General features: G+C 42.2%; 1 protein-coding gene across 3 annotated transcripts in view; it reads left to right on the top strand.

The window, feature by feature from the left end:
• HECW1 (HECT, C2 and WW domain containing E3 ubiquitin protein ligase 1) overlaps nucleotides 1-5,046 on the top strand; it is a gene marked incomplete at both ends in the record, with an annotated part of 472,369 nt that extends 467,323 nt beyond the window's left edge. For all 3 annotated transcript variants that reach the window (XM_082846645.1, XM_082846644.1, XM_082846646.1), the window contains one exon: nucleotides 4,935-5,046. In XM_082846645.1, the coding sequence (XP_082702771.1) occupies nucleotides 4,935-5,046 (112 nt within the window). The remainder of the gene's footprint in view (nucleotides 1-4,934) is intronic.
• Between the last annotated feature and the right edge of the window lie 21,396 nt (nucleotides 5,047-26,442).

The following is a 26,442-nucleotide window of genomic DNA, read 5'->3' as shown; positions in this document are numbered from 1 at the left end:
CCTGATTGAGTTGACAGGAGACGATGACACAGAGAAGCTGGCATTTAGGTGAGCCCTGAGGGGCAAGGAAGGGTGGAGGGGATTCTGGGCTGAAGCCACAGCAGGAGCAAAGCCTGGGGGTGGGAAGGGTCAGCTGTGTTCAGGAAAGATCACGAACCTGGCCTGGAGGACAAGACGTCCAGTGCGACACTCGCAGGGGACGCAGTTGATAGAGAGAGTTTGGTGGGCCACGGAGAGAAGACCCGCTGAGGAGTCTGTTTTACTCTTTAGGAAAGAGAAGTCACTGCTTTTGTCATTTGGGGTCAGAGATTGAGTCTAATTACATATATGCTCTGGGAAGCTTTGAAATGTGCATTAATCCTATCAACCCACACAGAGAACTTACAGGGTGGACGTCAGGCGTACGAGCAGGCTCAGCACATCTGGGCCAAGGCGCTCCTAAAAAGGCTGCTGCCCCGCGAATCCCAGAGAGGGTTCTTGGGGGAAGCGGGGACTTCGCCGTAGGCCAGAAGGGCCCCAAGAATCAAGTGCTGAGATGCCTCTAAGGGGACAGTGAAGACGACCCTCTGAGTAGTAACCCCCGACTAGTCTCCCTTGTGCATTTTCTGATGATCCAAGAACCTAGAAAGTGTCACCTATGTGTGGAGAGAAAGAAATAACCTCTGGATTCCAATAATGGTAGTTCGGAAAGACCTGGCCTGGCCACATGGCAGGTGATAGAAGCCTGAGGCAAGCAGGAGCACCGAGCACCCTCGGGGTGACCCGGGGCTCCCCAGAGACGGTGAGCCCCGTGTGCAACCCACGCTCTGACGAGCTGCGTTCTCCTCAGACCTTCCCTCTAGAAAGGCAGCTGGCCTCCCAGACGAGGGAGCGTCACAGCAAAACCATACATCAGGCCAAGTCCATGCTTTCCAGAGTGTGTGGGGATTAGGACAAAGGACTCTGGGGGAAGAGGTTTCTAGGCTCTAAGTTTACAGTGCCTGGTGAAGAAACTTCATAAACCACCATCGCTGGAGCATAAGAGGGGTGAAGTGGTCATGGAGGTTGGGGTCAAGGAGCTGGCAGGCCAGGGCACTGAACAGCCAACCAAGTGGACTCAGATGCTACACAGTCTGGTGGGAAGACCTGAAAATGGAGAGCATTTAAGCCAAGTACCAGAGATTTTAATAAATGTGTTACCCAGAAGGTCAGAAGGTATGGAAGGTACGTCTAGATCACTGATGGTCAAACGTGTCTTAACTACAGCCCACAGAGAGAAGGGCCCGTCACATCCCAACACAATACATGCATAGGTACTCCTGTGTGTGTGTATCTGAAACACATGTTCTTCAAAACAATACTTCATCCTTATGACCTGCAGGTAATACACTATTTCCTACCCTATCCTATTTCATTGAAATAAAATGCCGGACAAAACCTGTAGTTTGGGGGAAAAAATATCTAAATGGCATGAGATTCAGAGGAACAGAAATGTTTGATCAAAGATTGAAAAGTAATGATGTAGAATGGGCAGTGGGGAGTGGAAAAGTCGCTCATCCATCCACAGCCCAGCATGCAGCAGGGTGAACGGTGACCATCTCCACTCCTGAGTGCTGAGAACCACATCCAGAGCTTGGAGGCCACATCCAGACCAGGAGGTGGGAGAGTTTCCTTACTGAGGAACTTGACAAGGAAAGGCTTGGGAGGAAAGAAAACTCGGGAGCTGGTCAGGGTAGACCCAGCACAGGCAGCGTGGAGATAAGATGAAGGAGAGGAGAAAACCTTAGGGGTTTACATTTAGAGTAGGGACCAGGGGCAACAGAAGTATGAGTCATGGGCGGATTAACAGGACTAAAATTCTAACACAAACATGCTTCAGTGCAGATGTAAACTGAGCCCAAGCCCAGGATGAAGGTGGAGGCCTGGTTAAGTTGGTAGTTGGCTTACTCTATAGGGATGGTTCTCAAGTGGGGGAGGGCAGGAAAGAGGTGATTGTGTCCCCGCAGGGGACACTTGGCAATGTCTGGAGACATTTTTGGTTGTCGGGGAGGAGTCCTCCTGGCTTCTCTCAGGTAGAGACCGAGGATGCTGCGAAACACCTACAAGACACAGGACAGTCCCTCCCGTTGGAGAGTCATCGAGCTCAAAGTGTCAGTGGTGCCGGGTGGGAAGCCCTGCTCTGTAGGCTGTCGGGCTACAAAGGAGGCATGAGGGAGCCATTGGGAGTCCCTAAGAGAAACTGACAGCCACTGAGAAGCCATCAAGAAGCCAAGGGAAGGGCTTCCCTGGTGGCGCAGTGGTTGAGAGTCCGCCTGCCGATGCAGGGGACATGGGGTCGTGTCCCGTTCCGGGAGGATCCCACGTGCCGCGGAGCGGCTGGGCCCGTGAGCCATGGCCGCTGAGCCTGCGCGTCCGGAGCCTGTGCTCCGCAGCGGGAGAGGCCACAACAGTGAGAGGCCTGTGTACCGCAAAAAAAAAAAAAAAAAAAAAGAAGCCAAGGGAAGAGAGATGTTCAGAGGACGAGCTGTCAGATGCTTTCAAACAGCCTGAGGAAGTGGGCATAGAAAATGTGCCTCTGGATTGGGGAATCGAGAGGTCATTGACAAACTTGGAAAAGAGTAGATTCAGCAGTGATAGAGTGAGAAGCTGTCCGGAGATTGAGGCCGTAGTTGGGCGGTGGAAGAAGATGACTTGAAAAGGAGTCACACTTAAAGAACTGGCCTCACAGCCGCATGCGGTAGCGGTGCTGCCTCTTTCCATCGTTTGCTCGTAACCAAGCTTAGAGTGGTCTCTACTGCAGAGGAGCAGGACCGGCTTCGGTACTGTCTTGGTGCACATTTTAGTCGGTAACTTGGAAAACCTCGAGGAGACGGAGAGATCGACTGTGTAGATGACACAGGTTAGAAGTATCACACGTAGTACCGTCCAAAATGATCTCAAAATGCTGGCACCCTAGAATAACACCGACAGAGTGGAATCTGACACGACACACTGAACAGATCCAGTGGAGTCCCAAAATATCGACTTTACAGATACGAGATGAGGCTGCTTCATTTGCTTGCAGTCCCGTGGAAGAGGCCAAGGGTCTGAAGTCCCCACGTGGGTGACACAGTTCCTAAAGTCATGACTGCAATGGTGGTCGCATGATTAGTAAGCGGCCCTGATGCTTAAATGATGATTCACGGTTTACGAAAGGCATCTATGTGCTGTCCTCACACCAGCCCTCTGAGGTGCACGGAATGTGTATTATTATCCCATTTTATAAGTGAGAAAACTGAGGCTCAGGAAGATTCGTTGACTTTCCCAAGGTTATAAAGCTAGTCAGTGGCTGCACCGTGACCAGAATAGAGGTCTTCTGAACCCTGGTTCCAGATTCTGTCCACAACCCCAGCCCACCTGGGAGCCGTGGGTCCAGTGCCCAGGTAATGAAGTAAGCAGGTCCTCCGTGCTGTCAGGACCACACACGTGGAGAGCGGCGAGGACTTAGGAATGAGGAATCAAATCGTGATTTGATTGTGTTCATTCATTCTAGATTACAAACTAGGATTTATTTAAGAGTTAACCAGGCCTGTAGATTAATGCACTAAGAACAACTCTTGAAGAAACTCTGGGTGTTCAGACTAGGTCTTGAAGAGGGGCCATTTGCTACTGTTTTCAGTTCCCAGAAATTCTCTTTTACTGAATTAATCTGATCCCAGCTATCTTCTAAATAGGATTTGTTTTTTCTGTATCATTTCCACTTCGGAGTGACAGTGAAAATGATTAGATAAAAAAAAAAACCAAGAAGATGCTGTCTGCCCGTATCCCGGCCCTGGCTAACTCAGCCAGTTCCAGAAGCACACTTGGCATTTTTCTGCCCCTCTTCACTTGGTTAGCAGGGTCTGGTCCTGGTCCACGCATTGGCACATAGCGGGGAAAGCCGTTCTTTGTCTAGGCCAAACACTGGCCCACACAGATGGGCCCGCAGGATGAAGGACATGACCAAATAAGCTGAACCCAGGGCAGGTGGCGCCGGGATGCCGCAGGGAGGATTAGCCCCCAAGCTCGGCTGTTCTTGGAAATGCGGCGTCTCTGCTTCAGGTTAAGCAGGCCCCACTATGAATGGCAAAGGAGTCGGACTGTCATTGCTCCATCACACCTGCCTCGATGGGGCATTGGATCTCGAGAGTTCCAGGGCATCCGTTGGCACCTCTAGGTCAATGCACAGGGCTTACAGAGGCCCAGAAATCAGAGCTGGGCAAGGAGACTTGGGAACATAATCCTCTAATACTAATTATGTTCCTTTGCTGGCCACATCCGACTTCATCTCTCAGTTGTAAAATGTCGCTGGTTTGCTAGTGCAGTGCTAGTATGACGTGGTGTGCTTCCAAATGCAAACCCACCCCTCCAGTTTCTAGATATTCCAGTCCTTCAACTGGTCTATTCCTGTCTGGAAGGCTGTGGTTCTGTCTTTTTTTAATTTTTAAAAAATTATTTATTTAACTATTTTTGGCTGCGTTGGGTCTTCGTTGCTCCGCGCGGGCTTTCTCTAGTTGCAGCCAGCGGGGGCTACTCTTCATTGCGGTGCACAGGCTTCTCATTGCGGTGGCTTCTCTTGTTGCGGAGCACGGGTTCTAGACGTGCGGGCTTCGGTAGTTGTGGCTCGAGGGCTCTAGAGTACAGGCTCAGTAGTTGTGGCGCACGGGCTTAGTTGCTCTGCGGCATGTGGGAACTTCCCGGACCAGGGCTCAAACCCGTGTGCCCTGCATTAGCAGGCGGATTCTTAACCACTGCGCCACCAGGGAAACCCAAGGCTGTGCTTCTTAGTTTGCAGGTGTGTTATGGTGGTCCTAAAACATGGTTCTACCCTCTTTAGATTCACTTTTGATTCACAGATTCAGACTGATCACAGAACTAGCCAAGCCAGTTGTACCATTGAAACAAACACCTTGACCAGCCTTTTCTCCCCCATTCAGGGCACACACGTGCTTCAATCGATTGGATCTTCCACCTTATCCCTCGTACTCCATGTTGTATGAAAAGCTGTTAACGGCGGTGGAAGAAACCAGCACCTTTGGACTTGAATGAGGAACTCAAAACTTTTCCTGGCCAGTGACATCATCCTTTCCCTTTCCCTGAATCAACTCTCCTTTGATTTTGGTATTCCATGATTTTCGTTTTCAAACCAAATCAGGATTGACGAGCTGTGCATGAAGCATTGCCTTCTTCTCAGATCTTACCTTCAGGCTTATCTCCTCTACTTTCAATGAACTGCTAGCCTGTATGCAATATTTAAAAACAAACAAACAAACAGCTGTCTCAAGGTCTGTGTATATCTCCACATACCTCCATTACTGACAATGAAATATGAATGCAAGTTATGCTACACTTGACCAAATGGTAATAAATGTTTACTTCCATTTCTATGATTTAAGGGGAAATTTGAGCATTAAGCATTCCGAGCTTTTCTATACCCATCTCTTCTGAGCAGAGCCACCATTTTTAATAATTTCTAACAACAAACGCCAGAATAGGAGCTGATCAACTCTTTCTTTTCCTCCCACTCTACTTTTTCCCTGGGCATCCAATCCATCCAAAAACAGCAGTGACAACACCACAATTTTGATACATTCAACTCATGATTCGTATGTGGCATTGGTCCCGTCACCTGGAACTAGCCCAGACATATGGTGCAAATGTTACACTTTCCAACCAATAATAACACTAAGAAAAACACCTCCTGCTGATGCAACACAGGGCATCCCAATGGTTGTGGGGATTGTGGCTCGACTTGAGTTCAGAGAAGTCCTGGGGGGGGAGGGAGGTGCACCCCCCATGAACACCCACCACCCAAGAAGCACAAACTTGTGCACAAGTCCAAGAAGGAGATCTCATTATGTAGCATAAACAACGAGGCGTCTACCCCCATTGTGTTGTATAGGACGCGTTGAAGCAAACAGGAGAAAGGGGAGAAGGGCATTAGGGCATATTAGAAGGACATATTCAGTTGGTCTGAATACTTGAGTCCTGTACTGTTTTCTTTTGCTTTGTTCCATCTAGCCACAGGTCTCCTTCCCAGAGGAAGAAAAATGTCCTGATAATCTCATGACTTTTGTTCAAGCCAAGTAATTACCTGTTTGGCAAGCAAACTTTTATTTCAACTTTGATAGTGTTTTCATTTTTTCATGGTTTTTTTTTTTTCCTTCATCATGGTGTTCAAATTCCTTCACATCTGATTGTCCACAGGGACCGCACTAAATCGGAAGCCGCAGAGAGCGATGGTGCTTGTTAGGAATCAAGGGCAATATAACACATCTCCTTCCTCCGTAGCAGTCATCCCTGACGCAAGACCTAACCCCCCAAAGGGCAATATAATATACATCTCCTTCCTCCATAGTGGTCCTCCTGGAGCAAAGACCTAACTCCCCAAAGGCACACTGATTTGTGTCAAAATAGGGATCCAGTTTCTTTTAGCATTCAGTAAAGAGACGTCTCAGAAAACGTAGTGTTTTCAGAACAACAGTTGCAGGCTCCAGGGACAGCCTAACCTCTCAATTACATTTGCCATAAACCCAAACATGATGGTCATTTGCTATTTGTCTAACCTTGTTATCATGTCGTCTGAAATACGTCACTAATGAAAGTGTTTTTCTTCACTGGGAAAAGAGCTGTTGAAATGTCACATTGTTGTCCTTCAGTATATTAAGCAAGGGAGAAATGTGAGAAATGTGGGAAAGTTAATTTCATCCAGAGCCAGGTCTAGAGTTCGTATTGGTTTGCGTCCAGACAATGTGTTAATTGTGCTTCCTGCACTGTACAAGGAGACCTTCCTTTAGCAGGGATTAGAACGCTCGTGCGCACCCCTTGCTGCTGTGTACCTGTTGTCAATCAGGGAATATGTATGTTACAGAAATCTGCCCTTCTGTTGTTGTCTAAAAAGAATATTTACCAAGATAGGATGATGGAATGTGTACGTTACATAATACGGAATGAGGGATCTGTAAAATTCAGGACACATTTCAGCATGTGGAGCTGTTGTTTATGAAATCAGGACATAAGGGTGATGCAAATCGTTTCACCATCCTATGTAGAATAGCATCTCTAGTACAGGGGGCATCTTTCGTTTTTAGAATTTGGTGTTAGATGTGTGTAAATACTCAATTCAAGCATTCAGTTCTTCTTTTCAGCACTTATATTAGAACATTGGCAAGGGAGAAGGCTGATCCGAAGATGGAACCTGCTCCCGGGGAGCTTCACAATTTACACAAATATCTAATTAATCTGTTAATTAGATTAATTGATGACTATTCTTCCCACATACAGAAGGAACAAGGTAGCATAGAAGTGATATATAGATGGAAAACTTGGGCATGAATGATTTTCAACTAACTTTTCCTTATTCCCACTGCCCCACCCAATGCCATGGCTCAGATATATCCCACAAAGCATCCAGGAACACTATTTCATAAAAGTACAAAATTCCAGAAAGACGTACTGGTGTCAGAGTCCCTGAAAAAGTGTGAAGTGTGCTTAATAGGGTCCCAATTTCCATTACAGCCTTGCACAGAATCCCTAAGGAAGGAAAACAAAGAGAAGAGGAGGACAGAGAGTTGCTATGGAAAAATCTTTATTTCTCTTTGTCCCAGATGATGTTTCTTCAGTTAATATTCCCTCATATATGAGGCTGATTTTTAAATTATGTATAACATTATATATATATATATATATATATATATATATATTTACACATATAACAAAACAGCTATAGGACTCGATTATGCTATTAATTTCACCAGGTGGAGGTGCAAACCTCCCCAAATCATATAATTCATAATGGACAAGATAGATCTCACCCATTTGTTACCTTCTGTAAATTTCCTTTTAACTTAAAGTATTAGTTTTCTCCATGGAGGCATAGTATAAAATTAATCATTTATAAACCACTATTCCCCTAAAACAAGATCTTTTGGAGCTATTTCTTTTAAATTTCTTTTATTTATTTTATTTTTAACTGCATTGGGTCTTTGTTGCTGCACGTGGGCTTTCTCTAGTTGTGGCGAGCGGGGGCTACTCTTCGTTGAGGTGCGCGGGCTTCTCATCGTGGTGGCTTCTCTTGTTGCGGAGCACAGGCTCTAGGCGCGCAGGCTTCAGTAGTTGTGGTGCACAGGCTCAGTAGTTGTGGCATACGAGCCCAGCTGCTCCACGGCATGTGGGACCTTCCTGGACCAGGACTCGAACCCGTGTCCCCTGCATTGGCAGGCAGACTCAACCACTGCGCCACAAGGGAAGCCCTAGAGCTATTTTTAGTAAGAGTGTATTACCTTTGATTGGGAGACAAATAAGAACAATAAATAAGAGAATACTTATGCTTCCATTAGAAAAATGCTTCAAAAATACTATGAAATATTTATGATAATTTCATGGATATCCCATTTTATTCTATCATATGAAGGTGATAATCCTAAAAACAGAAATGGATTCTGCAGAATCAGGAGAAGTACTATAAAGCTACTAATTTCTTTGTCATCCCTATGTCTATAAGTTGACCGTGGTTGTGAAAATTTTTTACTGCTATCACGATTGTCATGCAGTGAGAAAATTAAGAAAAAGTGATATATGATTTGTTGGCAGGCTTTATGCAGAATCTCAATCTTTTTCTCTTCTAATACATGACCATGTGTGCTTTAACAGTAAGTGCATTTGTGTGGCCAGCCCACGCGCTGGACCTTCCAGAACAGTTCTAATGTTACATCTGTGGCACCATCAGTCTGTGTGTCAAACCATGTGTCCCAAATTTGGGTTCAGAAAATTTCTCAGTTCCCACAAATGTTTTCCCAGTCAAGATGAAACACTTTCACATGAAAGTAGTTAGAACTTTACATAACAAATGTGGTGCTTTATTATTATTATTATTATGTACTTCAGTGTTCATTCTTAAAACTACTGCAATACTATATCATCAAAATCTGGGATGGAGGTTCCAGCTATCGTAAAGTCCAAAAGAGAAAGTGTTATTTTCTTGTTAGTGACATGTAGTCCCTTTGTTCTAGTGGAAAAAAAAGGTGCCTAGAGGTAATATTTAGAGTAAATATTGTTCCATTAACCTACTTCCTGAAGCTTCCAAGTTACCTAAGGAAATGTCTATAACGATTTTGTTCAAAGTCTTTGTTTTAGTCAATAGCAGGAGAAGTCCTTGTTCTTGGGTTGATTTTGCTTATATTGACAAGAGAAATGTCACGTAATACTCAGGCCGAGCTTTCTCTTCCATCCTGCCACCTTCAAGGAATGTCAATAAACACTTTGGTATGGCATTGTGTGTGCTCCTTATTGCAAAGAGAAGGCTAGGGTCATGCATAACAGTTTGCATCACAGTTTGCTCATGCCGGGTGTACGCAATGAAACAACACAGAAGACTATCAGCTGCTACGGTAAGTACTCCCCGGGAAGATTATTTATCAAAAAAGCGTAAGTAATGTGCTCACAAGTCCACAAATAAAGGGACAGCTTTTGTAACAAGTTCCTGCTGTATGCCTATGAGAACGGCACACAAACTATGGGATTTTGTGAGTGTGCTTTATATCAAATCAGGCATACGCTGGCTTGTTGAATTCCTCCCTGTTTGAGATGCTTCTACAAAGGCTTCAGGCCACAGCCTGACACACTCTAGGCAGAAGTGTTGAGTCCAATGGCACATACCGTGATGGCCAATACCACAGTGATATTCTCTCCTTATTACCTCCTTCCAAGTCTCAAAAAGAAAACCATGTGGCTCTCACTGGGTGGTCAGAAGCTGATTTATTCTTTGAGGAAAAATATTTTATTATTAGAAAAGAAGTATGTGTAGAATTGAGAGAAGGAAAAACCTGAGAATCTCACTATTGCATTTTTATACCCATGTTGGGTTTATGTGAGACTCATTCAAACTGAAAATAATTTTTCTCTTAGATATAAGAAAAAAAAATGGTCTTAGACCATAATTGACAAAGAGGAATAGATGATATTATCTTGTGTTTTAATCTGATCATTCTGAAATCAAAATTAAATTTCAGATCTCCTGATTTCTATGGCCATACTTTTCCAATACACTGTGCTGACCACTCATTAATTATATGCTGTAAAAAAAAAAAATTGACATGTATAGCTTATATTCAAGATGTGATTTAAATATGTTTATAGAGGATTATTCTCTAGCAGAATAAATGAAGGGAGTTACGGAAAGTCAGGCGAACCTTTATCAGTGCCGCAGGAATCTTCACGTTTATAGCTGGGAACAGGCCCTTAGATACTTTTGTCTGACTAGTTTATCTTGGAAACAAGGAATCTGAGACCAGGAGAGGTCATTTGCTCAAGCCACTAAGCTTTATCTTGGGGACAGAAGGTATGCCCTGTCACAGAATATCCCTTGGGTTCCTGGGCCTCTGGACCTGGCATAACTATTAGGAAATTTGCCAGGAGGGTAGAAGAAATGGAACCAAGATCCACCTGGGGTACCATAGAGGAGGCCAGGAATCCACAGCCAGTGTGTATTCACCCTCTGTATGAGTTTGCTGTATAATAAAGTATAGTATAACAAAGGACTACAAAGGGAGTGGCTTAAACACAGCTAGAAGTCCGAGATCGAGATGATGGTGGGGTTGGTTCCTTCTGAGGCCGAGAGAGAGAATTTGTTCCCTCCCTCTCTTCCAGATTCCAGTGGTTTGCTGGCAGTCTTTGGCGTCCCTTGGCTTGGAGATCTCTGCTTTCATCCTCGGGTAATGTTCTTGCCTTCTGTGTGTTTGTGTGTGTCTGTGTTCAAATTTCCCCTTTATATAAGGACACCAGTCATATTGCCTTAGAACCCACCCTGTGATCTCATTTTGTAACTTGATTACCTTTATAAAGACCCTAACTCCAAACAAGGTCACATTCTGAGGTACCGGAAGTTAGGACTCCAACCAGCTTCTTTGAAGGATACAATCAATCCATGCCATCCTCCTTCCTGCCACAGTAATCAGTGTCATCAGCCCCAACAGTAATAGTAATAATAATAAAAGCTATCATATTTAGAACCACACGATTCACCACAAGTTTACTGAAGGCTTTTTAATTGCAATAATAATCATCATGGAAGGAATAAAATTGTTACCTATAAGTTACTGCTATTTAAAATAGTTTAATATAATCAACTATATTTCAATAAAGAAGTTTTTAAAATAAAAATAAATGACTAAGTTCTATTATATTAGTCCCTTCCCAGCTAAATTCTTATTGTTTTTGCTTTTCTCAAAAGTAAACATTAAAACATTTTTATGATCATTTTGCAGTATTTAAATAAAATAGAAATACTTTATGATAAAAAATAAAATAGATTAATATAGTAAATCAATAATTAATATTACAGGAAATTCCCTGGTGGTCCAGTAGTTAGGACTTTGTACTTTCACTGCTGATGACCTCGGTTCAATCCCTGGTTGGGGAACTAAGATCCTTCAAGCCTCACAACGTGGACAAAAAATAAATAAATTAAAAAAATAAAAGATCCACTTTTTTAAAAAAACTAAAATTATAGTATCTGTTTAACCAATGGATTAATGAAGATGACTGGGACCACAGTAAATTTTTCACTACTTAAAAAAAAGAACTGGAGCTTTTCATGTATTGGGTTGGCCAAAAGGTTCATTCCGTTTTTTCCGTAAGATGGCTCTAGTAGCACTTAGCTGTCTTTAACTTCATTCGAAACCATGTTGTTAGATTGTATGTGACAGGCATCATATCAGCGTGCATTTCAAAAAAGACATCAAAATTGGTGAATTTTTGTGTAGCCATTTTAATCTTGAAGATGGAAGCAACATTTTTGGCATATTATGCTTTATTATTTCAAGAGAGGTAAAAACACAACTGAAACACACACAAAGATTTATGCAACGTGTGGAGAAGGTGCTGTGACTGATCGAACATGTCAAAAGTGGTTTGCGAAGTTTCATGCTGGAGATTTCTTGCTGGAGCTGATGCTCCATGGTCGGGTAGACCAGTTGAAGTTGATAGCGATCAAACTGAGACGTTAATTGAGAACAATCGACGTTATACCACGCGGGAGGTGGGCAACGTACTCAAAATATCCAGATCAAGCATTGAAAATCATTTACACCAGCTTGGTTATGTTCATCGTTTTAATGTTTGGGTTCCACCTAAGTTAAGTGAGAAAAACCTTCTTGACATATTTTCACACGCGATTCTCTACTTAAACGTAATGAAAACGTTCCATTTTTAAAACAAATTGTGACGGGCGATGAAAAGTGGGTACTGTACAACAGTGTGGAATGGAAGAGATCGTGGTGCCAGTGAAATGAACCACCACCAACCACACCAAAGGCCAGTCTTCATCCAAAGAAGGTGATGTTGTGTATGTGGTGGGATTGGAAGGGAGTCCTCTATTATGAGCTCCTTCCGGAAAACCAAACTATTAATTCCAACAAGTACTGCTCCCAGTTAGACCAACTGAAAGCAGCACTTGACGAAAAGCGTCCAGAATTAGCCAACAGAAAATGCCTAACCTTCCATCAGGATAACGCAAGACTGCATGTTTCTCTGATGACCAGGCAAAAACTGTTACAGCTTGGCTGGGGAGTTCTGATTCATCCACCGTATTGACCAGACATTGGAACTTCGGATTTCCATTTATTTTGGTCTTCACAAAATTCTCTTAATGGAAAAAATTTCAATTCTCTGGAAGACTGTAAAAGGCACCTGGAACAGTTCTTTGCTCAAAAAGATTAAAAGTTTTGGGAAGACGGAACTATGAAGTTGCCTGAAAAAATGGCAGAAGGTAGTGGAACAAAAGGGTGAATACGTTGTTCAATAAAGTTCTTGGTGAAAATGAAAAATGTGTCTTTTATTTTTACTTAAAAACTGAAGGCACTTTTTGGCCAACCCAGTATTGCCATGGCTACATTTATATCCCCATCTAAAGCTGAAAAAAAAAAAAAAAACCCTGAAACATAGAGAAGTTAATTTACCCAAAGTAAATGTATGGCCAAGATTTGAACAAGGAGCTTGGCTCCAGGGTCCAAGCACTCAACCACCACTACCCACCACCTTCATTCCTTTAAGCATTTTTTGAATACTTACTACATGCTGGGTCCTGTGCTTAGGAGTCTTTGCCCTCAGGGAGTCCATCGTCCAGCAAATAACACTGCATTCTTCCCCTTCATTTGAGATTTGGCCCCTGTTTTTAATATGCATAGTCCCTCTCCCATTCCCCACCCCAGCCCCAGAGTAAGATGTGATGTCCTTGTAAAATAATAATAATAAATAAGCAAAATGCTATGGGGAAAGGGAACAGAAGCCATTGGCTCCGCTGGAGAGGAAAGTCAGACAGAAATGTGTTTATAATGGCGGCAGGATTTGAGCATGTATAAAATTGGGGAAAATAATTTAGGTTTATCACCGAGAGGGAAACATGTTCTTCCTGAAACGGTAAACAGAGAAGGGCCTAGAAGTGAGTAAATCAGCCTTAAAACCTTCGCATCTTGAAGAGCTGGGAGAACATAGAGATTTTTTTAATGTCTGGGAACTCTGAGTGAGTTAGTGTTAAAACGTGTTTCATTAGCCATCTCCTATTTGCCCAAGAACTTGTATTTCTTTTCCATTTTATTTTCATTTTATTCCAAGGAGTGTATGTTATAGAGTTTTCTTTTTGCCTTTATAGTTACATAATTCCTATTACTTTTTTTTAATTGAAGTATACTTGATTTACAATGTTGTGTTACCTGTTATTTTTTAAATGTAATAAAAATTGGGTCACGACTTTTATCCAAACTTTTATATTTGCCCATAAAAAGAGATTCTCTTCTTTCAAGCTTATTCCTTTGGTGGAAAAAATTAAATAACAGTGGGGACTATCTCTTTTCTAAGATCATAGTAGATCATAAAATGGAATTCATCACCCCTGCCTATAGCCACACCCTTTTCCACACTCCTAACTCTGCTCTCACCTCCTACTGGGATCTAAGCATTCTGACCTACCTGCTTTGGCCAACGTACTGCAAGCAGAGGTTTCTAAAGTATTTGCACAATTGAGCTTGACTTCTCTCTCTTGCTGCTCTCCTGTCGTGAGGAGTGCATGCCCGGTGTAAGAGGAGGATGAGAAACAGGGGGAGCCCAGCTGAGACCAGGCTAGATCAACCAACAGCCAGTTGACCCCCAGGTATTAGGGCAAACTCAGCCACGATCATGAAAGCCACCCAGCCAAACTCCAGCTGAGACATGGTTCCATGCCAGTGATAGTTTATGATTGTTGTACATTGTTATGGTGGCAATAGATAACTGATTCAAAGACCATTAGGCATCCTTTCCTTTCTGGGATAACTTTTGAAACCAAGCATTGAAAGTTTGGCTTGACCTTATTATGCATGGTGGCCACTGTTTAATTTAAATTAATGATGCTTACGCGAGAAGAGAAATTGGCGTATTTATATGAGCTCATCGACAAAAAATTATAAAATACGTGAGGAACTGCCAGATAGAATGAACAAGGGGAAACTGAAATACTACTGCAATCTAAAAGAGGCATAAAGTAAGTACTTTGAAATGTTCAGACAGAGAAGAAATAAAATATGTAAATCAGGGATGGCAGATTATAAACTTTGAAAAAGCAGGTATGAAAAGAACAATACTGTGTCTTTGCTTTTTTGTTTGTTTGTTTGTTTTTTGCTGGAACAAGCCACTTGAACTCTTTAAGTATTTAACATATGAAAAAGCGTAGCGGCTCATAGCACTTGAAAGATATAGCTTCTAAAATAAGTGAATCTATATTTTTCATTATTTGTTTATAAAATGTAGTCTTGTCATAATTATATGGTACAAACAAATATTGCTCAGTTGATATTTATTTTGTAGATTAAACTATTAGGTTGAGATAAGAACGCAGAACTTCTACCCTGAGAACGCTGAGCCCCAGCTTCCAAAACGTTGATGTGTAGGTGCTTAATCAATGTCATTCAAATTTGTTTTTGTTATAAGAAGTATAGTTTGTTTCCTTGGTATAGAAACACACATAAATATGATTTGGTTTGTTAATTATTGTTATTAATTTGTTTTGGTCAATTTTATAAATAATTTATAAATCAAAATTCTTTGAATTTGTAATTCAGTAAGCTTCATTTATTTTGAGGCTATGTATTATGTGTATATAAGTTAATGATGGTTGGGTCTCCTTGGGGACTTGTTTATTTTACAAATATGTAGTGACTGTCTTACCCCCCAACAATATTAACGTAAAATTCTTTTGTCTTCATTTTTAAGAGTTATTAAGGATTTTATGGATATCCACATCCTACCTATTGTGTAGATACCCATAAAAACCTTTACCCAACAAGCAGAAAATATGCATCCTTTCCAAGCACAAAAGCATTTCCTAAATAAATAAATAAGACTATAGACAATGTCTCAATAAATGCCAAAGAAGCCATAGTCCCACATTCTCTGACCACAATGCAACGTAATTAGAAGCGAAGAGTTTTAAAAATTATTTACCACAGGATTATAAGAAAACACTAGATACTCACGACTCATGAATATCGCTAAAACATCTCTTAGACTTTATATCCAACTGGCCCATGAACATCTCTGTTCACTGGGGTGAAAAACAGATCAGACTTGTATCAGTTAAGGTTTTGATCAGGAAAGTAGAGTCACTCTGAATGATACAGAATAAGGACTTTATAATAGGGCCGGACCTTGCACAGCTGTGGGGCTGGTGAATAAACCTATTGAAGCTTTTGCAGACAATGGCTGGTCTGAATCAGGAAGAGAAGCCAGATCTGCAGCGGGGGAGAACCAGGACAAAGGAAGCTCACAAGGATGAACTGAAACCCATGAGAACAAACTAGAAGCTGCCTCAAGAATGTTGGTGACCTGTTGAAAGTGACGGCTACTTTCATGATGGACCTACCCACATACCTGACCCAGGATTCAGAGAAACTGCAAAAAGAGATCCTTCTCTCAAGCTCTTCATCTAATCCACCAGCAATGCTTGCTGGACCTACCTGGAAAGAATTTCCATTGCTTTTCACCAATTCCATTGCCACCTCCCTTAGTCCAACCCACAGTGATTTCTCATCTGTATTATTGTCACAGTCTCCTGGCTGGCCTTCCTGGATCCAATTCACCACCCTACAGTCTGTCCTCGACACACTGTAGCGAGAATAATCTGTATAAAACGTGTTAAATCACAACACTCCCCAGACCAAGCCCTCCAATGGTTTCCCATCAGTGTATAAATCCCTACCTGACATGCCTCTGGCTGCTTTGCTTATCTCTGACCTCTCTCTCCCAGCCACACACCCAAACACCCTAGAGCCTTTGCAGTCATGATTTGCTCTGCTTGGAATTCTCTTTCCCTGTGTGTATGCAAGGTTCTCTCCCTCTCTCCATTTAGGTCGCTCTCCATCTTTCACCTCCCCAGAGAGGCTTTTTCTGTTCAACAAATACGAAGCTGAGTCTCCAGACCCTCCCAATCTCATTTTCTTGTTTCATGTTTTTTTATACTACTTATCTCTACCTGACATATCTCTATTTGTTTATTGTGCCTCCTCCATAAGAATGTAAATTCCAGAGAAGCAGGGATGTTGTTTTGTTTACCCTTATAACACCAAGGCCTAAAACCGTTCTGGCTAAATACCAATGTCATGAATTAATTTAGTTAATTAATCAAATTTAATTAATCACTGGATGTTTCTTGAATAAATGAATGAATTTCATACAGGGTATAAAAAATTAATAAGAGTTTCCGGTTCCTCATGTAAGGAGCTTGTAAGCCATCACTTCGTCCTAACAACTCGTAAAAAGCAGAAACAGACTGAAAGCTCAACTCTTCTTGGCTCCATAAGAGAGGGGAAGACACAGGGCCAACCGGGGCCCGCAAGACTGGAGAGACAGACGGACAAATACAGGGAGTCTTGGCTTATCGGAGCAGAGACCCTCAGAAATTGCCACAGGAGCCAGTGCTGGAGGAGGAAACGCTGAACTGTCATCGAGCAATTGCTGGAAACTCAATGTGAACAAATCTGAGAGTTAAAAACTCCAGGAGGACCCCACAATCATAGGGAGGTCTCCACAATCTTGTGAGACTTATTTCCAGTTCAACCAGCTTCCCACAGCAAATATCAGAGAAAAATACCCTCAAGCTTCTGGCAGGGAGAGGGGAAAAGGAACCATTCCCAAACATGCCAGAGCACTTCGTTCTCCTTAACAAGGCCAGCCTAGAGGGGAAACTAGTTAAACAGACCCTAACCCGCTGGGGTCTTTCCAGAGCCTAACTGACTTCAGAAAAGGGAAATACCAAACTCCAGCTTACTCTAGTCATACTCTCCCACCTAAGGAGGGAGAAAAAAACTGAGCAACACTTGTGAAGTTCACAGTCCAGAGGCACAGGCTCACTAAAAGACTGAGACCTGATCATGGGACTGTAGAATGCTTCCCCTTGCCCCACACCTCACCACCACGTGACTAAAGGTCCATTTACAGCACTTCTTTTTACACCACCTCATGTCTAGTTATCAAGAAAAAAATTACTAGACATACTAGAAGAAAAAAAACCCAAAAACACTATTTGAAGAGACAAAGCAAGCATTAGAACCAGACATGGCAAGGGCGTTGGAATTACCAGACTGGGAAGTTAAAACAACTATGGTTACTATGCTAAGGGTCTAATGGATAAAGCAGACAACATACAAGAACAGATGGGCAATGTAAGCAGAGAGACGAAAATCCTAAGACAGAACGAAAAAGAAATGCTAGAGATCAAACACAATGTAACAGAAATGAAGAATGCCTTTTATGGGCTGATTAATAGACTAGACGTGCTGAGGAAAGAATCTTTGAAATTGAGGATATCTCCATAGTAACCCCCTAAACGGAAAAGCAAAGAGAACAAAGACCAGAAAAAGCTAAACAATATCCAGGGTCTGTGGGACAACTAAAAAAGATGTCATGTGTGTAATGGCAACACCAGAAGGAGAAGGGAAAAAGGAATAGAAGACATATTTGAAACAGTGATGACTATAAAGTTTCCCCCAATTTCATATATCAGACCAAACCACAGATCCAAGAAGTTCAGAGAACCAAAGCAGGATAAATGCAAATAAATAAATAAATTACACTTAGGCATATAATTTTGAAATTACAGAAAACCAAAGATAAAAGATCCTGGAAGTAGCCAGAAGGAAAAAACACCTTAACTATAGAGGAACAATAATCAGAATTACATCCAGTTTCTCCTCAGAAATTAAGAGTAGAGTGAAATGTTTGAAGTGGTGACAGAAAAAAATCCACCAACCTAGAATTCTGTACCCTGCAAATTATCCTTCAAAAGTGAAGGAGAAGGGCTTCCGTGGTGGCACAGTGGTTAAGAATCCACCTGCCAATGCAGGGCACACGGTTTCGAGCCCTGGTCCGGGAAGATCCCACATGCCGCGGAGCAACTAAGCTCGTGTGCCACAACTACTGAGCCTGTGTTCTAGAGTCTGCGAGCCACAACTACTGAGCCCGCATGCTGCAACTACTGAAGCCCGTGTGCCCTAGAGCCTATGCTCCGCAACAGGAGAAGCCACCGCAATGAGAAGGCCATGCACCGCAACAAAGAGTAGCCCCCACTCACCACAACTAGAGAAAGCCTGCGCGCAGCAGCGAAGACCAAACACAGCCAAAAATAAGTAAATAAAATAAGTTTTCTTTAAAAGGTGAAGGAGGAAAAAAATTTCTCAGACAAACAAAAACTGAGGGAATTTGTTGCCAGTAGACCGTCTTGAACGAAATGTTAAAAGAAAGGCTTTAGGGCTTCCCTGATGGTGCAGTGGTTAAGAATCCACCTGCCAATTCAGGGGACATGGATTCGAGCCCTGGTCCGGGAAGATCCCACATGCCGTGGAGCAACTAAGCCCGTGCGCCACAACTACTGAGCCCATGTGCCACAACTATTGAAGCCGCGCGCCTAGAGCCCGTGCTCCGCAAAAAGAGAAGCCACCGCAATGAGAACCCCGCGCACCACAAAGAAGAGTAGCCCCCGCTCGCCACAACCAGAGAAAGACCGTGTGCAGCAACGAAGAACAAACACAGCCAAAAATCAATCAATCAATCAATCAATCTAAAAAAAAAAAAGGCTTTAGAGGAAAGGAAAATAATATAGGTCAGGAACTCAGAACTGTATAAAGAAAGGACAAGCATTGAAGGACAAATAAGTGAAGGTTAAAGTCAAGTCCACAAGGAACAGGGCCGCTTCTGGTCCACAGCTGGGACCATGGTCAGCAGGCCTGCCAGTGGTGCACGAGCCTGTCTTCTCAAGGTGGCCCTCCTCAGTCCTTGGCTCCACTGGGGTTTCACAACCTCCTTCCTGGATCCCAGGAAATGTGGGCTGGGAACCTCACACTCCACCATACTGCCATTACCACACTGTCTTGATTGCTATAGCTTTATAGTTTGCCTTGAAGTTTGGTAGTGTCAGCGCTCTGACTTTGTTCTTTTCCTTCAATATTGCGTTAGCTATTCTGTGTCTTTTGCATCTCCATATGAACTTCAGAATCAGTTTGCCAGTATCCACAAGATACTTCATGGGGATTTCGCTTGGGATTGTGTTTAATCTACAGATCAAGATGGTGTTATTTTGTGGCCTCAAGAAAGTACAGGTAAATTTTTAAAAACAGTGCCTAGAATACATTAGGGAATTTATAAATGTTATTTCTGGCTGAACCACCTTATCTTGCATAGGAAACAGAATTTAGGAATTAAAGCATTCCTATGTCAGGCCAGTAAAGGCCAGTCCAGTACAAAATAATTACTTCTGTGTTTCCAGAGTCTTCGCAGGATATAAAAGGCTGACCTTTACTCTCATTTCCCAAGAGGAGATCACCAGAAATGATTTTGTGAGCGTGCCCATTAATCTTGTTTTCTACTCTGTATCTTCAGACCTCAGAACTGTAAATCATAGAAACTAAACCTAGAGTCCACTATAAGATTGATTTTTTTCCCCTTTTATTTTCTAGAGCTCATGTGGTTATTTCCTCTAGGCATCTTCTTCATGAGTGTTTAAATGAGAAGTTAGGAGACGGGATTCTAGGCTCCTGTGCTGCTGATGCTTCCTTGGATGTGTAGGCTCTTTTGATGATGCTGTTTTCTCGTGCTCAAAGATTTCCATCAATCTGTTATGTATTTCGCATAATAATAATTCAAAACTCCAAACATTACAGTCGATGAAATACCAATTATATTACATTTTCAACCAATCTGAAGTGGATCCACATTTTCTCTCTTGAGCTGATATGCTCCTTTTAGAGTTTGCACTGTAAAACACAGAATTGCAGAGAATTTCATTCAATTCATGAAAATATTTGTTATGCTTTTCATTAGCTCGTCTACATTTATTAAGATATTTAGTTTTCTTGGGCTTCCCTGGTGGCGCAGTGGTTGAGGGTCCGCCTGCCGATGCAGGGGACACGGGCTCGTGCCCCGGTCCGGGAGGATCCCACATGCCACGGAGCGGCTGGGCCCGTGAGCCTTGGCCGCTGAGCCTGCGCGTCCGGAGCCTGTGCTCTGCAACGGGGGAGGCCAAAACAGTGAGAGGCCCGCGTACTGAAAAAAAAAAAAAAAAGATATTTAGTTTTCTTAATCGATAAACACCTCAGAAGTCATATAGAAAATTTTAACCTGGGAATTGAGTTGCCCATTTATCAATATTTCAAAGTGTGTTAGCTGATCATTTCATTAGATTCCACAACATTCACCGAACAGCTATTGAATGACATGCTGTAGCTGCTTCACTTGTGTTCTCTCAGATCCATGTGCTTTCAAATCTGAACCCTCACATGTGTGTAAATTTGTATTTAGTTTCACAATAAATCTGCTCCCCAAAGTTATCTTTTATAACTCTGGTAGAACAATTGTCATTCTCTCACATGTCAACCTGATTTAGAAAGGCTAAATGGCAAAGGAAAAGAGAGAAGAGATGACCCTAGTGAGTTGCCCCTTCCTAAGCTAAATTATGAAAAATGGTCATTGAAAGGTTAGAGTCCAGTCTTACATTTGACTTAAATGCTAATTTTGGCACCCAAATGAGAAGTACAAATCCATCTTCTTTAACAGCAGAAGTCAAAGGAAATTATGTTGTTTATCTGAAATGCTGATCTGAAACGCATATTCATCCTCAGAGAGCTTAGATCTGTAACTTACACATAATTTCCCAGACAGTGCTCTGGTATTTAAAAACTAATCGAAGTTTGGACGTACAACAAGCTTCAATCTGAAGTAGGAGAAAGAGAATGTGATTTAATTCCCCATCAGTAGATGGAAAGATAGGATCAGCTGGGTAGGTGTGAGTTGTGTTCAAAATAGTGGCATTGACATATATACACTACCAAATGTAAAATAGATAGCTAGTGGGAAGCAGCCACATAGCACAGGGGGGTGGGATAGAGAGGGTGGGAGGGAGAGGCAAGAGAGAGGGGATATGGGGGTATGTGTATACGTATAGCTGATTCACTTTGTTATACAGCAGGGACTAACACAACAATGTAAAGCAATTGTACTCCAACAAAGATGTTAAAAGTAATAATAAAAACCATAGTCCATGCCTGGATGGCAGGACTATGGAATGTTTATTTTAAAAACAAAGCTTAAAATTCTTTTCACTTAGTTTAGTTATAGAAGTAATATATAATCATCTAAAGACATTTGGAAATACAAAATATAAAAGAAAATTACTCAACAATAGTCACATACCTCAAAAAGAATCACTATTAGAGTGCTAATGCCATGTCACCTCTTTTCAACGCACTTTAAAAGTATACTATACAATAGAAACAATTTCGAATCATTCTTTTTGTATAGCTATCATTGCAAAACAAGTATAAGGCAGTGTGATTAATCCCTGTGAAACTATTGCATAATGACCTATCAAGTAAATATATCATAATTCATTTAATTATTTCCTACAGAGAAACACTTAGAGTGTTGCATATTCAATTCAACCACATTTATTCATCAATATTTATGGAGTTTCACTTATATACACTGAGATACAGAAATAAATGGTCTCTGTCCTCTCTAACGAGGAAAATAGAGAATTATACACTTAGAACGCAGTTTGATAAAGATAAGTTCAGGTTGATATGGAAGCAGGGAGGCCAGACTCTTACCTGGTAGAATGAGGTTAGATACCCTATAGAAAGTGATATCTGAGTTCTTGGAAAAGTGCAGAAAAACACAGATTAGAACAAAAGAAGGAAATAAAAAGCACTTATGTTTTTATTCTTCCTGTCTTTCCATCCATCATCACTAGTGATGGGCATTGAATTACCTTAAAATGTTTTGCTAATTTGACTCGCAAAAATGGAACCCCATTGGTTAATTATTTTTTAAACATCTTTATTGGAGTATAATTGCTTTACAATGGTGTGTTAGTTTCTGCTGTATAACAAAGTGAATCAGCTCTACGTATACATATATCCCCATATCCCCTCCCTCCTGCGTCTCCCTCCCACCCTCCCTATCCCACCCCTCTAGGTGGTCACAAAGCACCTAGCTGGTCTCCCTGTGCTATGCAGCTGCTTCCCACTAGCTATCTATTTTACATTCGGTAGTATATATAAGTCCATGCCACTCTCTCACTTCGTCCCAGCTTACCCTTCCCCCTCCCCGTGTCCTTAAGTCCATTCTCTACATCTGTGTCTTTATTCCTGTCCTGCCCCTAGGTTCATCGGAAACTTTTTTTTTTTTAGATTCCATATATATGTGTTAGCATGTGGTATTTGTTTTTGACTTTCTGACTTACTTCACTCTGTATGACAGACTCTAGGTCCAACCACCTCACTACAAATGGTTCAACTTCATTTCTTTTTATGGCCCCATTGGTTAATTTATAATTTCTTTGACTTCTAGCAAATTTAAACATTTGATATGAGTTTATTATATTTGTCCCTTTAAAAATTACTTTTTGTTTTCTTATTGTTCTATGCAGTTCCTATTTTATTTATATCTAGCCACGGCTTAATCCCTTCATTCTTCTGCATCCCTTCAGACATCTGCACAATGTTATCTGGGATTATTTTCTATCTACCTAAAAAACTCCTTTTAGAATTTCCTTTAATGTAGGTCAGCTGATGATCTTAATGTTTGTCATAAAAATGCCTGTATTTTACTTTCAATTTTGAAGCATATTTTTTACTGGGTAGTATATAATCTAGATCGGCAGCTAATTTCTTCTAGTATTTTGAAGCTATCTGAAGGTCTTTAGGCTTCCAATTTGTCTTTGAGAATAAGCTCTTGATCTTACTGTTGCTCTATTGCAGGTAATATATCTGCTTCCTATGCCTATTTTTTTTTAAGATTTTTCTCTTTGTCTTTAATTCTCAGTAGTCTACTGTGATCTGCCTAGGTATGGTTTTCTTTGCTTGAAATCTGCTGATATCCACAATGTTTCTTGATTCTGCGAGTTGTTGTCTTTCATTAGTTTTGAAAAATCCCTGGCCACTATCCTTTACACTATTGCTTCTTTTTTTTCTCTCCCCTCTCCTTCTGATGCTTCAATTACATGTGTGTTAGAACATTTTAACACATACCTTACATGCTTTACAGTAAGTCCCCTACACACGAACCTTCAAGTTGTGAACTTTCAAAGATGCAAACGTGCGTTCACATGTCCAGTCACGTAAGTTAGTTCACCTGTCTGGCATACGTTGTCATGTGCGTGTATCCTCTACAAGTGGTTGTGCTTTTGTGTACTTTACTGTACAGTACTGTATAGAGTACAGTAGTACAGGATCTTTAGTTCAAGCCCAGGATGTCCCGGAGCAAGTGTAAAAGCAGAGGTGACGTAGCTGGTACTGCTGAGATTCACGACTCAGGAAATGGCAAGGGGATTTTCTTTATTTGAGGAGGCGCTGTTAGTTTTTGAGGCACAGGACCCAAACGTAGAACGGTACACGAAGGTTGCAGCAGCCATTCAGAATGCAATCCAGTGCTACCATGTCATCTGTGATGAGAAAAAAAGAGCTACTACCCAGACATCACTGGATTGTTTTTTCAAGAGGATAGATACAATTGAATCCAGCAAGGAACCTGAACCTATGCCATCAACATCAGGCATGAGTGAAATTGCAACTTGCCCTCCGTCTCCTATTGCTGGCGATCCTGCAGCTCTACCATCTCCCACCTCCTCTCCCTCCTCCAGTCAGTAACTCTTCTTGCCTGGTCACTTGATGTCAGTCCCTGGATGCCAGCTGTTGTACTGTACTACTGTACTTTTCAAGGTACTGTACTGTAAGATTAAAATGTTTTCTTTATGTTTTGTTTGTTTTTTATGTATTATTTGTGTGAAAAGCATTATAAACCTATTACAGTATACTACTATGTAGCCGATTGTATTAGTTGGGTACCTAGGCTAACTTTGTTGGACTTAGGAACAAATTGGACTTACGAACCCGCTCTCGGAACTGAATTCGTTCATATGTAGGAGACTTACTATATTCTCTTTTCTGAACATTATGTCCTCTTATCTCGTGTTTCATTTTGCATAATTTTTGACCTATTAAGTTCACTAATCAGGTTCACTAATTTTTTCTTAAGTTGTATCAAATCTGTTATTAAACCCGTCCCTATTCAGTCATAGTTTTAGTTTGTGGGGTTCCCCCCCCCAATTCTACAAAGTCCATTTTATTCTTCTTTGGAGTTCTCAGTTCTATGCTGAAATTCTCTATCTTGTCATTTAATTTCTTGAAGATATTAAACAGAAGATATTATTCAAAAAGCTGTCTTTAAGATTCAGTATCTGGATCTCCTGCTTGCTTATTTCTGTTTTCTGCCTTTTCCTCTCAGTTTTTAAGATAATTCTTTTCGTGTGCCCCTTTTAAAAATTTTAAAAGTGCCAGACATTGGGTATGAAATACTGTACAGATAATGTGTGGCTCTGGGTGGTTGTGTTTTTCTCCAGAGGGGATTTACTATCGAGTTTTGAAGCTGTTCTTCAGTCCTTGGGAGGGCTGGTCTATTTCCTTTTTACCGATGCTCCTAGGATGTAGCACTCTGGGGTGCCAACTGCAAGTCTAGTGTGTTTACCAGCTCTTTCTCCCTAGTAGATCCTAAACTCCAATTTTTCATCTCCCCAGCCTGGTGAAAGGCCTAAAGTCCTACTTATTTTCTCACCCTTTCAGTCATTGCTTTGGAATTATCAAATGCCTCATGGGAAAGTGGTGTCGTTCTGGGCTGCCCTTCTTTCCAGGATCTTAGTCACCCAAGTTCTTGCTGCTTTTGAAACTCTCTGATGTTTCAAGTAGAGGACTGATTTAAATTTTTTTCTAATATTTCTCAGTGAGAGTATTGATCACAGGTAGACTAGCTCATCATCGCAAAACTCTAAGCAGAGCAGTGACATGATCTGATTTCGATTTTAAAAAGATCACTCTGGTTCCCTTGAAAATAAACTGTGTGGAATTGGGGAGGAAGAAGGATGGAAGCAGGTAATCCAGTTAGCGAGCTATCACAATAATCCAGACAAGAGGTAATGCTAATTGTGGTAATGTGGAAGAGAAGTGATCAGATTCTGGATATATTTTGAAGGTAAAGCCAAGAGGATTTACTTGTAAATTGGATGAAGGTATGAGAGAAAGAGGAGTCAGTGCTGACGCCAAGGTTTTTGCCCTGAACCACCAGAAGGATGGTGGTTTACCGAGGTGGGGAAACTGGGCAGGAGTGCATTTGTGAAGGATGATCAGGACCTGACTTTTGCTCGTTACGTTTGAGATGCTAATTTGGCATCTAACTGGTGATGCCAAGTGTATACTTGAATATATGAGTCCGAAGTTCAGAGAATGGTTGGAAGCTGGAGATAAAAATTTTGTAGTCATGAGCATACGAATATAATTAAAGCCACAAGACCGGATGAGAGCACCTCGAAAGTTAAATATAGAGAAGACTGCACACAGTATAATAGTGCCTGTTTCATAGGGCTGGTGTGAGAGCTTAAAAATATTTATCCACCTCTTGCCTCCACGTCCTCCTCTCAACGTGGGAAGGAACCAGCTGCCCCCGGGCAGCTTCCGCGTGCTGTACAGCAGCCCTGATCTGAGTCTCATCGCCCCTCCTGACCCGCCCAAGGGAAGGGATCGTGAAGCTCTGGCTGGCAGCTCCTACGCCTTTCATTAACGGAGGGCTCAGGTTTCCAACTCTCAGATGCTCAACAGGTGCGTAACTGGCTGATGCAGTGGGTCCTCCAGCCAGAAGGGTGGTGCTGTTGGTCGCCTGCAGACTGCTCGGGCCCACCCCGAGGCCGCCCGCCAGGCTGCACCTTCTCCCCCTCGGCTGCAGAGGGCGCGCGTGAGGCACGCGGCGCTCCGGCCCCGCGGAAGCTCAGCGAGGGCCGAGGGGAGGGGAGGGGCGGGGCCGAGCGTGGGGCGGGACCGGACGGCTGGGAGGCGGGGGCCGGGAGGCAGCCGGCGGCACTCTGTGCGCGGCGCGGGG

This window comes from Leucopleurus acutus (assembly GCF_964270905.1).
Source record: "Leucopleurus acutus genome assembly, chromosome: 9".
NCBI lineage: Eukaryota > Metazoa > Chordata > Mammalia > Artiodactyla > Delphinidae > Leucopleurus > Leucopleurus acutus.
This window is presented reverse-complemented; position numbering and strand designations above follow the sequence as displayed.